Source organism: Castor canadensis, chromosome 9 (genome assembly GCF_047511655.1).
Source record: "Castor canadensis chromosome 9, mCasCan1.hap1v2, whole genome shotgun sequence".
Taxonomy (NCBI): Eukaryota; Metazoa; Chordata; class Mammalia; order Rodentia; family Castoridae; genus Castor; species Castor canadensis.
Window position 1 is genome coordinate 111681003 of NC_133394.1, and position 17973 is coordinate 111698975.

General features: G+C 38.2%; 1 protein-coding gene across 5 annotated transcripts in view; it reads right to left on the minus strand.

Annotated features, from left to right (window-relative positions):
* Nucleotides 1-2267: 2267 nt before the first annotated feature.
* Nucleotides 2268-17973, minus strand: part of Cep135 (centrosomal protein 135) — a 74131-nt gene continuing 58425 nt past the window's right edge. For 4 of the 5 annotated variants that reach the window (XM_074042200.1, XM_074042202.1, XM_074042198.1 and 1 more), the window contains 5 exons: nucleotides 13782-13991; nucleotides 12774-12976; nucleotides 11673-11777; nucleotides 7586-7699; nucleotides 2268-3928 (listed from right to left, as the gene is read on the minus strand). In XM_074042200.1, the coding sequence (XP_073898301.1) occupies nucleotides 7597-7699; nucleotides 11673-11777; nucleotides 12774-12976; nucleotides 13782-13991 (621 nt within the window). In that variant the 3' untranslated portion in view covers nucleotides 2268-3928; nucleotides 7586-7596. The remainder of the gene's footprint in view (nucleotides 3929-7585; nucleotides 7700-11672; nucleotides 11778-12773; nucleotides 12977-13781; nucleotides 13992-17973) is intronic. The other variant, XM_074042201.1, reaches the window with a different exon arrangement.

Sequence of the window (17973 nt, forward strand, 5' to 3'; positions counted from 1 at the left end):
GTAAAGATATATTTACAATTTTGTATTTTTTATAAACTGTCCTCATCATGTTAAAAAAAAAAACAACAGAAAAGTTGAAGAATACAATAAAAGAAAGTATAATGCAGCCAGGGTAATAAAATGTATTAAGAATGACATCTTAAAATGGATGGAAGAGAAAGGGCAAATGGAGACTGATGGTGATCCCTTGGGTCTTCATGCCATGGAGATGGTTGGTGTCTTGACAAATGGTTTCACCAGAGTAATGAGAATTAAGCCTGATCAGAGTACTTCAAGAAAGAAAGTGGGTGCTGAGTGGAGGGGGTGAAGTCAGTGTAGATAACTCTTGAAGGAATTTTGCTGTAAGTACCAAACATGGAATGGTAGATCTGGGAAGTTTGTAGAATGGGAGATTAAAAATAGTTGGTGTGCATGCAAGTGGCAACAAACCAACTGAGCAAAAATGACTCAGGAATGACTGTGAGGCTAATTGCAGGAGTCTTTTTTCATAGACGGGATGAATAGGATACTGGTCTCAACTAGATAGTATGGCAGGGTACATGGTTCATGCTAAATAGGAAGAAAGAAATTGCAGTGAAGGAAAGAAAAGCCAAGAGGAGGAAGGATAAAGGTCTCAGTAAAGAGGTGTGCAATACCTTGGGAAAGGTTGAGTATGGAGTGACCAGGAAACTGTTAAGGACTGCCCCCCAGAGCTGTGAGCCCAATCATCAGGCCCATGAATTTGCAGTGAAGTGTTCTCCATCCATATGCAGCTGTTTGGGTATTGAGGCAGAGTAGTTAGAGTAAGCAAGAATCAAGTTCTCAGTTCAGAGGAGACAAAACAATTCAGGGAATGAGCAAGGACCATGATGTCTGTACTAAATAGAGGGTGATGGAATTATAGGTCAGGGATAGGTGACAGAATCATTGAGACTGAGCCAAAACATTGCTGGAAACGGTATGATAGAGTAACCCGGAAAGAGGGGTAAGCAGGGTGCTGGAATTGAGGGATTTATTTGTTTGAGACTGTCTTTCTATGTTGCCCAGGCTGGCCTCAGACTCCTGGGCGCCAGCAATTTTCTTGCCTCAGCTTTCTAAGTAGTGGGGGCTAAAGGTATACACCACCACGCCTGGCTAGCATGAACTTTTGAAGGTAACAGATCTATAGCATGTCCTTAAGGAACTAAAAGTTGAGTCTCATTCAGTCATGAAATCTGTTTTCTGAGTCAAATTCTTAAATTAGGATTGTTAACCATGATTGCACATTAAAATTATCTAGAGAATTTAAAATTCAAAACAAAAACAAGACCATATCTCATCTGCAAGGTTTTCATGTATTTGGTCTAGGGATTCAGACACAAGGTTTTCATTAAAATTCTCCAGGTAACTACTATGTGCCAGTATGGTCACTAACCATTGGTATAAGAAAATAAGTGACATGAAAATACTGATGACAGAACTAATGGTAGAATGATGGACAATAAAGTCACATGCTAGAGCCTTCTGAGAACTGGGATGGTGTGAGATCAGATGTGTGACAAATGGCAATAAGGTGGAGAGATAGGTAGCATAATCTATGGTAATTATTGTTCTCAACAAAAGACATTTAGACATGTGTTTATGCATTTGTAGATAGATTACCAACAGAAACTTTGACTTCATTTCTTACATTTTCAACTAACTGGACATTAAAAAAAGGATGCCTAGCACCTAAGTTCAGGGATTTCTCCAAATCCCACCACAATAAAGTTAGATTTTAAAAACTCTTATTTTATAGCTAGCATTTGTTGCCCTCAACGCAGAGAAACTAAAGCAGATACCTTAAAAGCAACTGAGGCCAATAGGAAAAGGGGAACAGGAACTACAGAAAAGGCTAGATCAAAAAGAATTAAGCTAGAAGGTAACACCCACGCACAGGAAATCAATGTGAGTCAACTCCCTGTATAGCTATCCTTATCTCAACCAGCAAAAACCCTTGTTCCTTCCTATTATTGCTTATACTCTCTCTACAACAAAATTAGAAATAAGGGCAAAATAGTTTCTGCTGGGTATTGGGGGGGGGAGAGGGAGGAGGAGGAGTGGGTGGTAAGGGAGGGGGTGGGGGCAGGGGGGAGAAATGAACCAAGGGAGGAGGAGGAGTGGGTGGTAAGGGAGGGGGTGGGGGCAGGGGGGAGAAATGAACCAAGCCCTGTATGCACATATGAATAATAAAAGGAAAAAAAAAATTAAAAAATTAAAAAAAATAAAAACTCTTATTTTAGAAATTGTAAGATATTCATGAGAGAAAATAAATTGGTACATTTATTGGTAAATCTATATCAATCTCCATAATTTAAAATTATTTAAAACATCCATGAAAGATCTGAACATTCAGTATTTTAAGAGAAAACTAGTTTTTTTAAAAAAAATTATGGTATCATGGTTATGAAACTAACAATTATGGCAAGTTATACATTTTTTAATTACAGGAAATATTAAAAGTGAAATGTCAACAAAATATGTCTTGCTCTTGCTTTGGGGGAAAGGTGGGGACAAATAATTTTTACTTTATTTATACATATTCATTACAAGATTTTCCATATGACATTGCAAATAGTCCCATTTCTTTTGTACTTTGCTACCATATGCGAATACACTGAAAGGAGATGGGATACATAAAATGACAAAGATGGTGGGAAAGTAAGCCACCCTCCACCCAACACCAGGAGTTACTGCACAGCACCTAGTTGTAGGGAAAGAGCACTGCCCTCCTCAAGTGCTCATACACACAAACTCCACTTCTCAAAACACAAGAAGGAAAATGTGTCACAAGCAACTGACCTGTCACTTTCCCATGATCCTTTTTAAGTTCTTTTGAATAATAAAATCTATTACAACAGGATGTTCTTTAAATATGTGTGGCTAAGCACGATTAATTTTTGTATCTGACATTCTACTTTATACTTCTGTTCTTTTATTAATACACGTATACACCTAAATTCTTTAAAATTACAACCTTGAAAATAAATTGCAAAAAGCTGTTTTCAATTATATGTCATGGGCCAGTGTTCACAGACTGCTCTGAAAGACTGCTAAAATACAACATACAGGATTAGAAGCAAAAATTAGGTATGACTGAATGTATACTACAATTTTAACAAAATGTCTTCCCATATTTGCCCCATGCTTTCATATTCTGAAATTTAAGACACTGAGGAATTTCATTTATTAAAAAATGTCTTAAATTTCTGTTCTACTGTAAGGAAACTGAATATAGCTTTTAGCTTGGTTTTAAAAGAATGTGTACTACGTGAAGAGCCCATGCAACAGATAAAATAACATTGTATTTAATATATAAATGTCTTTCCTATCACATTTTTTAGTTTGCAATGATTAATTACTCTTAGTAATAACTGTTTTTACCAAGACTTCCGATATTAGGCCAGTCTTGAATACCCCTTGATGACAGGCAGCAAGCATATGACTAATTTTGCATCTGGAAGGAAGAGGCATGGCAGCACAGCAGCAGAGCTGTTATGGGTTATAACCCAGCAGAGACATGCGTTATAATGCAGGCATGGCACCCAAACACTTTAGCAACAGTCAGACATCGTGGATCATTAAGAAACAGATTATTAAGGTAGAATGTACAAAACATTATATTAATTCACAGTATAAACACATTTTAAGGAATAATTTAGGTCAGGAATAATAAAATATCGACATTGCATCAGTTAAGCAGTATTAATATATATTTTGTTCTGTCATATATATGAAAATATACACATGGAGTTCTTTTAAACTGAACTTTTTTTTACATAAATATTCACTGATTTCAATAAAAGTTGACAGAGGTAGAATTTGTGTCATTGTTCATGATTTGCAGGCACAAGTACTTCAACTATTTCATTAATGATGTGTTCTTTTAACGACTCACACGGGAACTCACTGAAAGCCATCATTCTGAAAACTGGGGAGGGGAAAGATGGGTTAAGAAAAAAATAAGTTACTCAGCAAGGTTACTCAGTATACTCATAAAAAACTAAAATTCAATGTTTTAAATGATAGTCTCTAATAAAACCTTATGCCCTTATATCCAGTTATAGTTAAAAAGCACCGTTCTAGCTCTTAAAGAAGTACTATCCTATATTTTAAAATAAAAACATGACTTTGGCATACTTATTCATGTTTTCTCAGGAAGTATGTGTGATCTCATGATATAAGAGGAAATACATATTTGATCTCTGCCCCTGGTTCCTGGCACAAGTTCCTAATGGTAAGAGTGTCTCTGCATGCTAATGAGATGACGAGGGGTTTCAGCATGGGTTCTGCTCCCCAGAAACACCAAGCCATGAGCAGTGGTGGGAAGAAGGTTAATAGTCTGAGTTGATCACCAATGACCAATGATTTAGTCAGTTGCACCTACGTAATAAAACCTCCATAAAACCCCAAAGGAACTGGGTTTGGGAAGCTTCCAGACAGCCGAGCATTTGGAGGTGCTTGGAGTTGCACCTGCAGAGGGCATGGAAACTGTGCATCCTCCCCCAAATTTGCCCTTCCATCTGGCTGTTTATCCGTACTCTGTGTAATAAATGGGTAAAACATAGTAAAGTATTTCCTAGAGTTCTGTGAGCTCCTAGCAAATGAATCAAACCTGGGGTGGGTTTTGTGGGAACCTGTTCTTACAGCAGGTAAGTCAAAAGCACAAGTCACAACCTAGACCTTACAGCTGGCATCTGAAATAGAAGATAGGGCCCTGTGGGGCTGGGCCCCTTACCTGTGTGACCTATCTCCAGGGAAATAGCTTCTAAGAATGGAACTAAACTATAGGACACCTAGTTGGTGTATGATAGAGAATGTGGTATCATAGTGTTGTGCTGAGGGTGTGAGATAGCAGGAAAAACACAGGAACACAGGGTGTTTCTATTTCAAGTCTCATGTATTAGATACAACAGCAAAAAAATATGAACAAAACTTAGGATACATATATATACACAAATTAGGATATATATATGTATGTACACACACACACATGGCCCTTTTGCTTTATTTTTAGATAGGGTGTCATGCTTTTGCCCGGAGCCAGCCTTAGACCATGATCCTCCCACCTATGCCCCCCAAGTAACTGGGCCTACAGGTATGTACCACTAAACACAGCTTATCTGTTGAGATGGGGGAGGGGGGGTTTGCACCAACTTTTTTGCTCTGGTTGGCTGCAAACTGTGATCCTCCCAATCTCTCCCTTCAGAATAGCTAGAATTATAGGTGTGAGCACCTGGGGTACATATATTTTAAGTATTAGAGAGACACTAATCTGAGAAACTATTTCATGGTGAGCAGTTCATTTCTGAGTGCTTATTAGGGAAATCTTTTAAAACTAATTTAGTGACACTATTTAAAAACTGAAATAGAAATAGATTACTAGTTAACAATAACATTAGGATGTTTTGCAAATTCATTGTTACAAAATTTAAAATTGTGAATTTGTTAATGGTTGTAAAGAATTTTCTAATCCACATGTATTAGGATGTTTACAGTTTTAAAAATGGAAAATAATAAGTGTTGGTACGGAGAACTGGAACCCTTGTACAGTACTGATGGGAACACAGTGCAGCCACAGGGAAAACAGTTTGGCAATTGCAAAAAGTTGAACAGTTAACACATGACCCAGTGACTCTCTGCCTACCTAGACATACACCGGAAGGTGTGAAAACAGGGACGACAAAAACACATACTTGTACCCCAGTGTTCACAGCAGCATTACTTACAGTTGCCATTAAGGAGGACACAACCTAAGTATCCTCAACTGATGAAAAAAGATTTTTTTTAAATGTGGAACATTCTACAACAAGGATGGATTTTGAAAACAGTATTTTAAGCAAAATAAGCCAAGCAAGAAAAGACAAATGTATGATTTCACTTACATGAAAATCTAGACTTGGCAAAGTCACAGAGACAGAGAAGTAGGCTAAAGATACCTAGCTGTGGGGAGGTGAGACACAGAGTGAAGAGTTACTGTTCAGTGTGCATGAAATTTTTGTGTGAGGTAATAGTAGTGACAGCTGCACAACACTGTGAAGGTAATAACGCCACTGAGTTGTCCATTTAAAAAGCAATTAAGATGAAAAGTTTATGTGATATGTGTGTGTATGTGTGTATTTTTTGCAATTAAAAAACATTTTCTAATTCATCATAGCCTTAGAAATTGCAGGAATCCACCATGTTTGATATCAATAGTTCTTTTATATATAAATCTATAAACATTTACAGATAAATAGATATAAAATACATGTATATATGTGTTGGTTTGTTGATTTATTTGCAGTGCTAGGGTTGGAATCCAGGGCCTTGGGCATGCTAGGCAAGAGCTCTACCATTGTGCTACATCTCCAATTTTGTACCAGTGGTTCTTAAGTATACTCTGGGGACCCCTAAAGCTCCCCCAGACATTTTTCAGGAGTTAAGCTTATTTTCCTAAAACCAAGGAATTATTTGCTTCTCACTCTTAATTTCTCATGGGAGCAGTTGAGTTTTCCAGAGGCTACATGTTGTGAAGGGCCAGGAGGTAGATTTGCAGGCCCCTAGGTTTGTCACAACTACCCCACTATTTGTGGAAAACAATCTTAGATCACATGTAAACTGTGGCTATACTCCAATACAGCTTAAATTACAAAAAGGCCCACAGGCTCTAGTTGTCCAACCTCTGATCTAAACTGCACCTGTGAATCAAGTATGAGAAAATGTTTGTCACACTACTATTCAGCTGTATAAGAAAGTGAACCACCACCAAAGTAACATGGCAACTCAGGAGTTGTGGGGACACAGTAGCTGCAGTAAGCACTGAGAAGTGGGTCCTCAAAGTAAAAGAGGAAGATAAATGTTTTGATCCAACAAACACAAGGCAAAAGCCAGCAATGAGGAAGCACATAAACGGAGGCCCTGCAAACATCAAGGCTTAGTATGCTCAAGCACAGCATGTACAGCATGCATACAATGAGGTTCTGAGTCATGGAGGAAATGTGAATTATCTTCCGTCTACAGCACTCCTATTAAAGGACGCAAAGAAATGCACTGACTTATAAAAGTCTGACTCAACTATTTCTGTCAGTGAGTCTGCATTTTTCAGTTACTATCTGTCAAACTAATAGATCTGACTAATGCTTCTTTCCCATCTCCAACGAATTAGCACATCCTTTGACCCTTCCTCAGTCAAATGTATCTTAACTCTTTACAACTACTTTGGAAAAGAGTTTTGCTTCATCTACTAAAGCTTGAGCACATGCACATTCAGTGACCCAGCAATTTCAGTTCTCAATGTATACTCAGAGCACTCTGTGTAATAACCCACACTGGCAACTAGTAAGTGCCTGTCAACAGGGCAGTGACTAAACGCACTGTCACTGCGTTTAGGGTATAAGGGTATTCCGTTATGCAGCAACAAGACTGTACAAGTGCATGCAACAGTGTGGATGAGCTCATGAACGTACTGTTGAAGAAAAGGTGTCAGAACCTTTCTCCCTTCCTCCCTCTCCCTCTCTCCTTCTCCCTCCTTCTCCTGACACAGAAAACTACTTTCTGAATTTTTGTAACTGTGGATTCGTTTTGCCTGTTGGTATCACGTACACACCTTTCTGGTAACTATACATTTACATGTTCAGGAGACTGTAAAGGAGATCTCAGAGTAGAACTAAGGGGTGGTGCAGGAAGGCCATGTCGACGTATCTCTTGGATTGCTCGTTCTCTGTTGGTAAAGATCAAGTAAAAGACATTATATGCAGGCACCATGGAAAACTAAAAAGCAGAATATGACTAATGGTATTATTAGTCAATTAAGTAACGTCTACTAAAGTAGTTGATCAGTATTACTAAATTTCTTTACTTTTAATTTTTTTTTTTTGAGATGGGATCAGGCTGTGTTGCCCAGGTTGGTCTTGAACTCATGGGCACAAGTGATCCTCCTGCCTCAGTCTCTCAAGTAGCTGGGGGTAAAAGTGCCTACCACACTCTGGCCCAGTCTTAGCACTTTTACTAAATTTCAGGCTCATGTCTTTGTAGGATTCTTAAGTCATAAGTAAATATTTCAATGAAAAGAAAGTGCACTTATGGGAGACTGGTCCAGGCAGTTATGCTATAACTATATTGGAATAGGAGAGCGTCATTAAAATAATATTTTAAAAACCAGCTCGGAAAACATTTAGTGAAAATAAAGCATATCAAGTGTGCATTCAGACAGACACAAATACACAACTAGAATGTTAAACTAAAAATGTTGGTAGTGACTGTGAAAGGGGAACTTCTTTTAATTTTCTTCTTTATATCTTATTTATAAACCTGTTGTGTGTTCCTTATCTCACCTGAACCTTCTGTGGAATGTGACACTGTTAAGTACTCTTGCCTTTCCTGACCCTCCCATCTCCTGGTTCTCCTTCCCTACATGATCACTGCTTAATCCTTTCACAAGGTCCCATTATTCTGCACATACTTCCCAGAGCAGTGCTTTCAGGACTAGGTTTGCACTCTCTTCTATGCTTCCTTGTGCCAAAGACTCTTCTGAGTTCATGGCTTAAGTTCTGTCCTGTGCCTGGACCCACACATGGCTGTTGCTTATCCCACCGGTACCCAACACACCCTAAACTAACCTTTTCTTACTGCTTCCAGGCTAAGGTAGGCTCCATCCTTCGGTGTGTACATAAAATCCTACAATCACCTCTACCTTGCAGTCACACACCACCATCATCATCACCATCACCATTATCACCACCACTACTACCACCATCACCATTTTTTCATTTTTCTTTTATTATTCATATGTGCATACAAGGATTGGTTCATTTCTCCCCACTACCCCCACCCCCTCCCTTACCACCCACTCCGCCCCCTCCCTCTCCCCCCCACCTCAATACCCAGCAGAAACTATTTTGCCCTTATTTCTAATTTTGTTGTAGAGAGAGTATAAGCAATAATAGGAAGGAACAAGGGTTTTTGCTGGTTGAGATAAGGATAGCTATACAGGGCACTGACTCACATTGATTTCCTGTGCGTGGGTGTTACCTTCTAGGTTAATTCTTTTTGATCTAACCTTTTCTCTAGTACCTGGTTCCCTTTTCCTATTGGCCTCAGTTGCTTTAAGGTATCTGCTTTAGTTTCTCTGCGTTAAGGGCAACAAATGCTAGCTAGTTTTTTAGGTGTCTTACCTATCCTCACCCCTCCCTTGTGTGCTCTCGCTTTTATCATGTGCTCATAGTCCAATCCCCTTGTTGTGTTTGCCCTTGATCTAATGTCCACATATGAGGGAGAACATATGATTTTTGGTTTTTTGAGCCAGGCTAACCTCACTCAGAATGATGTTCTCCAATTCCATCCATTTACCCGCGAATGATAACATTTTGTTCTTCTTCATGGCTCCATAAAATTCCACTGTGTATAGATACCACATTTTCTTAATCCATTCATCAGTGGTGGGGCATCTTGGCTGTTTCCATAACTTGGCTATTGTGAATAGTGCCGCAATAAACATGGATGTGCAGGTGCCTCTGGAGTAACAGTCTTTTGGGTATATCCCCAAGAGTGGTATTGCTGGATCAAATGGTAGATCGATGTCCAGCTTTTTAAGTAGCCTCCAAATTTTTTTCCAGAGTGGTTGTACTAGTCTACATTCCCACCAACAGTGTAAGAGGGTTCCTTTTTCCCCGCATCCTCGCCAACACCTGTTGTTGGTGGTGTTGCTGATGACACCATCACCATTTTAAGGCAGGGTCTTGCTATGCTAGACCAGGCTGACCCAGAACTTGCAATTTTCCTGCTCCTGCCTCCTGAGTGCTACAATTCCAGCCATGTGTTACCATGCCCACACATTCTATATTAAAATGTCTATCTACATGCCTTCCATCCTCAGTATAATGGATCACCTGAGTCAGTTACTCATTTGAGTACCTTGCTAGCATGTTATTGCCTAGCTTATAATGGAAACATTAACATTTGGACTACTGTGAAGAGACACACCCCATAATAGTAAGCTCTTTTTACCTTACAGTGATTGGAACATTATATTCAGTTCCAGCCTCTCAGACTACCCTTACATGGCCATCCACCTCCTCTGTTTAGGTATATAACAACACTGGCCTTCTTCCCATTAATTCAAGAACAGTCATTTAAATTTCTGTCCACACGGGGAGTAATCACATATTGTTTGTACTTCACTAATTTCTTATTTGAGTCCCAGGACTATGTTTGTCTCTCTGAGAACAAAAACTTTCCTTTTCTGCACCTTTCTTTCCCATTTCTTACCACACCTAAATCTAGCCCTTTTCCTTCTCCCTGCCTCAAATCTCCCAAATGTCAGAAATGAAGATAGTCCATTTTCTGTCACACTTTCCTTCCCTGTGTCAGGGTCCACCACCACCAAAAACAGTAACCATTCCACCATCTCCTTTGTGGGCTAACAGTCTCTGGCCTAGGCCTTACCTGCCTTGAGTTCTTCAGTGTCTAGAACTTTAGCCTAGGTCAGTGTTTCTCAAGCTTTTTTATTAATACTCTCTCAAAGGACCTTTTATGAGATTTGTTTCTCCCCAGACTATCCCACCACCCCATGAGTTTTTAATACACAGATACACTGTCTATGTAGAGCGGCTCTTTGGAGGACCATGGACCACTACGACAACTGAGATGGTTTTGGCTACCTCCTCCCCAGTGAGATTGCGTAACTAAGCTGTGTGGTAAGGAACAGGGAAGACAGGTGGTTCAAGATTCTCTGAGGGCAGGATAAGGAAACGGGGAGGAACTGAGGGTAAAGAGGTCCAAACCCCTTCGTTACAGAGAACTTCATTCAAGATCCCTGAAGAGCAGAGAACTGAAGTTTTATCATTGGGAAACACAAATCATTATATATGTACAGCTAATCTTGTGCCCTCTTATATACCTGGAATTATAGGCATGTACCACCATGCCTGCCCTTGATTTATTTTGTATTTATTTATTTATATTTTGCAGCACTGGGGCTTTGAGGGCTTCACCTTGAGCCACTCCACCATTTTCTGTGATGGGTTTTTTCAAGATAGGGTCTTGTGAACTATTTGCCCGGGCTGGCTTTGAATGGCAATCTTCCTGATCCCTGCCTCCTGAATACCTTGGAGTACAAGCGTGAGCCACCAGAGCCCAGCTTGGCCTTGATTTTAACAGGCCTCATATTTCATATTTGGTGATGAAATTTTTCAACATAAAGCAAATGAGTCAAAATAGGAGTATGAAAATGAGTAAGGTACAGGGAATATATTGCAGAGGTTAGGAGCACGGGCTTTAGAATTAGGCAGATATGCCTGGGTTTTAGTTGCAACTTCAGTTTCTTATGCTATATGCATGACAGACTATTAGTAGGATTAATCAGACACATGCACAGTGCCCAGCACACTTTTGTTCATCGCTTTTATGATGATTACCATCATAATTACCTTTATGATGACATATTTGGCGTTTCTAACTTGGACCATATTTTGTGGGGCTCTTGCAGGGAGTGTTGTTGAGTTTACCCTGCAGAATGCTACAGGAACACTTGCTATTTTATTTACTGTAAGGATATTATCTTTCACAATATTTGTTGCCTTTTTAAGAAGAATTACCAAAGAAACTTATTTTATAGACTATGGTTAAAAAAGAGTTTCAGAATAGGATAGAGAATATATAAAAATACTGTTCAATGCTAAAACCAGTTTTCTTACCGTTCATATTTTTCAGTTGAAACCTGCCTTTTCAGAGTATCATTATCTGTTTGTAATTGTGCCACTTTAGCTCGAAGCATGGTGTTTTCCCGGCTTTGACTGGTTCTTAAAAACAAATTCAAAAAGCATGGAAATAAATAACAAGTGTTCTATTTTATATAATCAAGTGCAAGTACAAATGGAGGCGATGCTTAAGGATAAAAAAGGAAAAGCTCAAGACTGGGAGAGCTACCATGAAGTCTCTATTAATTATCTGCCTTACACTTATTATTGACGAGCTTGTGGCATGTGCCAGGCACTGAAGCAGGGCTAGGGTACAAATCTGAACACATGAACTATATCACCAACAGGTAAAATACCTTCATTTGCTCCTCCTTGACTCACACCTCAGAAAGAGAATCGTTTTTCACTCCTTTTATCTATGTATTTATGTATGCAGCACTAGGGATTGAACCCAGGACCTTAACCATGCTAGTCAAGTACTGTACCACTTCAGCCAGGCCCCCAGTTCTTTTGTTTATATTTTGTTTTTGAGATAAGTTGTCACTAACTTTGTCCAAGCAGGTCTTGAATTCTTTATCCTTCTGCCTTCGCCTCCTGACTTGCTGGGATTACAGATGGGTACCATCATACTCATTAAAAGTTCATTCCTCCACTTGTACTATCTACTCTGCGTTTCGTCCCTTCTTCCATATAGGTGCCCAAACCTCTTCACTCTAAAATGACACCATCATCAATCTCTTCAAAGGTAATCAATACATCATAAGGATCAAATCTCAGCTTTTTCTGTCAGTCTTTTCTCTAATCTACAGCACAGACACAGGTAAGTTTTTCTTCCCTGACTCCCTGGTTCATTCCTAACGTTCTTTTCGCATGCTCACTCCCGCAGCACCACCTCTGGTGTGAAGATGTGCACCCATGCTCCACACGTCTGTCTTTCCTGGGCTGTTCCTCTGAATGTTCAAAAGCTGTAGACATGTAAGTCAGATGTTCTGGTTTTGTATCACCGTTCACACTCCCACACCTCTCCCCCTCACCAAAATTTGAAAAACTACTTTCAACAAGTTATTTTCCTTGCACAGGCTGATTTATAACACTTACAATTTGCTTTCTGAAAGGGTTAACTTCTCCTTAAGTAGCTGGATTTCCGTATCCTTCTCGTGGGAGGTTAAATGAGAATGAAATTCTTTATCTCTATTTGTAGCCAACAATGTTTCAAGGTTTTTGATTGCATATCTCTCACTTGCCAGCTGTTTTTTTAGCAGCTCTGATTCTGATTTTACATTTTCTAATTCTACCACAGTCTACAGGAAAAACAAAGATTAATTCAGAACAATTTTAGACTTACTCTGAAAAATTATTTATCTCACAATATAGCAGAGCTATTCATCAGTTGCTTCATTTGTGGTATTGGTTAAAGGTTTCAAATCATTTCATTTTTTAAATAATCTTTGCTCCTTTTACTAAGGGCTTATTTGACTATAAGGCATACCCTAACCCTCAAATAGTTTTCATTCATGTTACCTTGTCAAGAGAGGGGCATCAACATAAAATCCTAAAATGCAGCAACCCTATCAGCAGAGGGGCTCTCTGGTCTACCACATACTTACTGTCTGACGACAGTACTGAAACACATACTGGAAGAGTGAAAATTGAAATCACCCATGTATAAAGTGAATACTAGCTTGTTTAAAGTAATGCCTCTGTTTGGAAACAGGAAGTTCTAGTGAAGTAAACATATTTGATTAAGTAAGATTTAAATGTTTGAGATTTTTAACAGGAATAATATTCTACTAGGAAATACTGAACTATTCAATCTTTCATTCAAATTTTATTTTTAAATGGAGAAAGAATTATGGGATATACTCCTAATCTGTAACTATAAAATGCCCAATCTTTAAATACCCATCTATTCCAAAACAGACAGTACCAAATGTTATCACGTTTGACAGAAAAATTTTGGCAGAGAATCAGTAGTCAAATTTACTTGTTGAAATCCTGTAGCCAAAAGTAGTACTTTGAGGGAACAAATAACTGGGTGGTGAATGGTAAAGTAGAACAATCAGAGAAAAGCTCAATAAAACAACGAGGCAAGGCAATTTCTCTTACCCTCTCTAACTCAAGGTTTTTGGAATTCAATTGTTGGGTCATAACATCTTTGCCTGAATCAAGCTTAATGCAAAGTTCCCTAAGAGACGACAAATCATTTAATGCTGCTGCTTTCTCATTTTCGTTACGTCTCAGCTCTTCCTCTAATCTAGACATGGCTTTTGCCATCGATGAGATTTGAGATTCATATGCATGATGTGCATTTATGTGCTGAAAAAGAAAACAAAATATTTTTGGTAAAAAATCAAAGTAACCCAGTAATTTTAAGGGCTTCATTCTGTGCAGTCACAACTTCACTTTAGAAAACCATTAATCAATTTTTGCATATCTTTAGACATTCTCAGGAAGTAGCCTGCTATTTAAAGACGGCCTATTTAATGCACAAAATGGGTGCTATATGATTATTAATCATGGTATCTAAGTACCTCACGTATATTTTTGGAATATACACAAAGATGAAAATTACTGTGTCAGGGCATTGTGGATATAAGGATTTTCGAAGTTATATTAATTTTTCTTTTAGAAATTCCTTTTGTTAAAATGTCTTTTTTTTTATTGAAAAGTAACATACACACATCATTTCCCAATATTTCGGTTGAAATTCTAAATTTAAAAACGGGTTCAAGCTGGGCGTGGCGGCACACACCTGCCAGCCTAGCTGCTGCAGCAAGTGTACATGGGAGGATCACAGTCCAGGCTGGGCTGGAGGCATGGTTCGAGTGGAAGAACACCTGCCTATCAAGTGCACAGACCTGAGGACAAACTCCAGTACAGCCAAAAAAAAACTTTAAGAAGAAGGGGGAAAAGGGCCAAGTGGACAACAGAATTCTCCACCTCAGCTCTTCTCTCAGTGACATAAATATACATGGGCACCAAAACTGGGGATTCATTTTAAAATGAAATAACTGAAATCATATTTAAGTTTAATTTACTTTAAATAATAATATGCAATTTTAAGGGCCAAGCATGGTGGCACATGCCTGAACTCCCAGATACTCAGAAGGCAGAGACTGGTAAGACTGTGATTTGAGGTCATGTCAGACAAAAAATGTTTTAAGACCCCCATAGCAACCACCAAACTCAGGTTGGTAGTGTATACCCATAATCCCACCTAGTGGGAGACATAGGTAGAAAGACTGTAGTCCAAGGTCAATCCTGGGCAAAAAATGAGACCCTACCTGAAAAAAAAAAGCACAAAAGGACTGGGGATGTGGCTTAAGTGGTGCCTAGCAAGTGTGAGGCCTTGAATTCAAAGCCCAGTACAGCCAATAACAATAATAATAATAATTAATAATAGTAATAGTAATATAAACAAGTATCTAAGATTTTAATGACTTTGAAGTAAAGAGGAAAATTTGAAATACTGATAAACATTTTTTCCTAAAAGAATCCACATTTTAATTTTCTCACAATTTGAACAATGAGGGGGATACTCACAAACTAATATAAACTGTACTTCTAGGTTTTGGGAAGAATTCAACACTTGTAAACTGAATTTATTTTAATAGACCTTACTGAAATCAATCAATATTAGAAGTCTAATATATGCTATGAAAATTTAATAAACATAAACAGCTATAGAAAAGTAAATATTTGAATTTTCCAATATTAATACATTAAATAAAATTCTCCAAAACAAATTAAATAGATAAAAGCCAATTTCATATACCACATAAGATTATGAACAACGACAAATGACAAAATTAAGGAATAGCTTCTCAGAAGCTTTTTTTTTCGGGGGGGCGGGGGACTGGGGTTTGAACTCAGGGCTTCACACTTGCTAGGCAGGTGTTGTATTATTTGAGTCATGCCACTAGCAAAGATAATAGTTTATTTATTTAGTTTTGGCCATACTGGGGTTTGAACTCAGGGCCTCATGATTGCTAGGCAGGCACTCTACCATCTGAGCCACTCTGCTAGCTCCATTCTTCCCTTTTCTTAAAAAATGAGCACATGTTTGAAATCAAGTAACGATACTGGCTATTTTCTGCTAGTAAGATTTCAGAAGTCCAGCAGCCTCTCTTCCTTTTATTCCATTTTCGTCCATGTCAGTCAAAGCTAGCAATGTTTCTGCTGAGATGAATGATTGGATCTGTAAGTCATATACCTAATCTCCATCCTAAAGTTGGCTAGCCATACTCTTAGCCTGTCTCCAAAGAATACTACCTTTACAGGCTAAAAAATTCCCCAAATCATCAAATCCTGGCTCCACTTTTTCTTAGCAGTTCCTTCCTCAATCTTTCCCTTCACCTCATATTTTACTGTAAGCAGCAAGGACAAACTAGGTCTCCCCTCCTACACTTTCCTTAAAAATCTCCTCAGCTAAATGCCTAAGTTCATTTCTTGTATGATTTAGTTTGTTCCCAACAGAAGACCAAAATTTTGCCCAGTTCTTTGCCACTTTATAACAAGGACAACCTTTTCTCCAAAACCCAGTAATATGTTCCTCAATTCCATTTAAGACCTATTTGGAAGGCTAGGTCTCAAATTCTATTTATGACAATGTATGTGTTCTATAAATGACAGAAGTTTTCTCTCCTTCCTGAGCCCTCACCACACTCACCTTTTTTTTCTTCTTTTCTTTTTCGGCAGTACTGGAGTTTGAATTCAGGGCCTCATGCTTGCTATGCAGGCACTCTAACACTTAAGCCACTCTGCCAGCCCTAAGTCCCTATTTTGTTTCTTTTAATACCAACTATCTCTTCAAGACAATCCAGACTTTTTATATTAAGAACCTCAAAACTCTCCCTATCTCTATACTCAGTTCCACTCTCAAATTTTGAGGTGTCTGTTACAGCAGCAACCTACTTTGTGGTACCAAAATCTGTATTAGTTTTATAGGAGCTGGTAAAACAAACTGCCACAAAGTTAGTGGCTTAAGAACAATAAAAATTTATTCCACACAATTCCAGAGCCTTTAAGTCCAAATCTCAGGTGTTGGCAGGGTTGGTTCCCTCTGGAGATTCTGAGACCGAATCGGTTCCATGTGTATCTCCTAGGTTCTGATGGTTACTGGCAATCCTGGGTTTCTTAACTTATAGATGTTATTACTCCAGTTTCTGCCTCTGTCTTCCTATTTTCTTCCCTGTGTTTTCTGTGTCCAATATACTTCACCTTGTAAGGACATTAGTCTTTGGTAAGATTTACCCTAGTCTAGCATGATCTCATTTTAACCTGATTGTATCTGAAAAGAAAACACTATCTCCAAATAAGGGTCTAAGGTTTAAGGGCCTAAATATATCTTTTTTAGAGACCATAATTCTATTCATTATAGAAAGTCAACATTTTGTCCTGAAACATAAAGAGTACAAAATTTTATCAACAAAACTAATAGGAAACTATTTGATATAAATCTAACACAGGATTTCTACATTTTAACTGAACTCAAAATTTTACTGTGAAAGCTTATTTAAGTCTACATGCAAACAAGTTATATTGGGACTATGGGTGTGGCTCAGGTAACAGAGAATCTACCTAGCAAGCACAAGGTCCTGAGTTCAGTCCTCAGTACTGCCAAAAAGAAAAACATCCCATATGATCCAGCAATCCACTATTGGGTATATCTAAGGGAAATTAAATCATTTTATCAAAGAGATACCTGCACACCATGTTTATTACAGCACTATCCATAAAAGCCAAGATAACAAGTTAACTGAGGTGTTCCACTGGTGGATGAATGGATTAAAAAATGTGGTGTATATACACACAATGGAATGTTATTCAGCCATAAAATAGACGACATTCTGTTATTTGCAGCAACATGGAACAAGAGGACATTATAATAAGTGAAGTCAGGCACAGAAAGACAAACACTGCATATTCTTACTCATTTATAGAAGCTAAAAAAGTTGATACATAGAATTAGAGAATAGGAAGTGGTTACTAGAGACTATGAAGGGTAATGGAAGAGGGGATAAAAGAGATTGGATAATGGATGCCAAAATACTACTAGAGAGGAAGAATTAGTTATGTTCTATACCACAGTGGGACAAGTAGTCCATAGCAATTCAACATATATTTCAAAATAATGGGAGAAGAATTTGAAGGTTCCCAACACACAGAAAGGATAATATTTGAGAAAATGGACATACTAATTATCCTAATTTGATCATTACACATTGTATATGTGTATCAATTTATCATAATGTACTATGTAAATAAATAAAATTGCATGCCATTTAAAAATTATCAA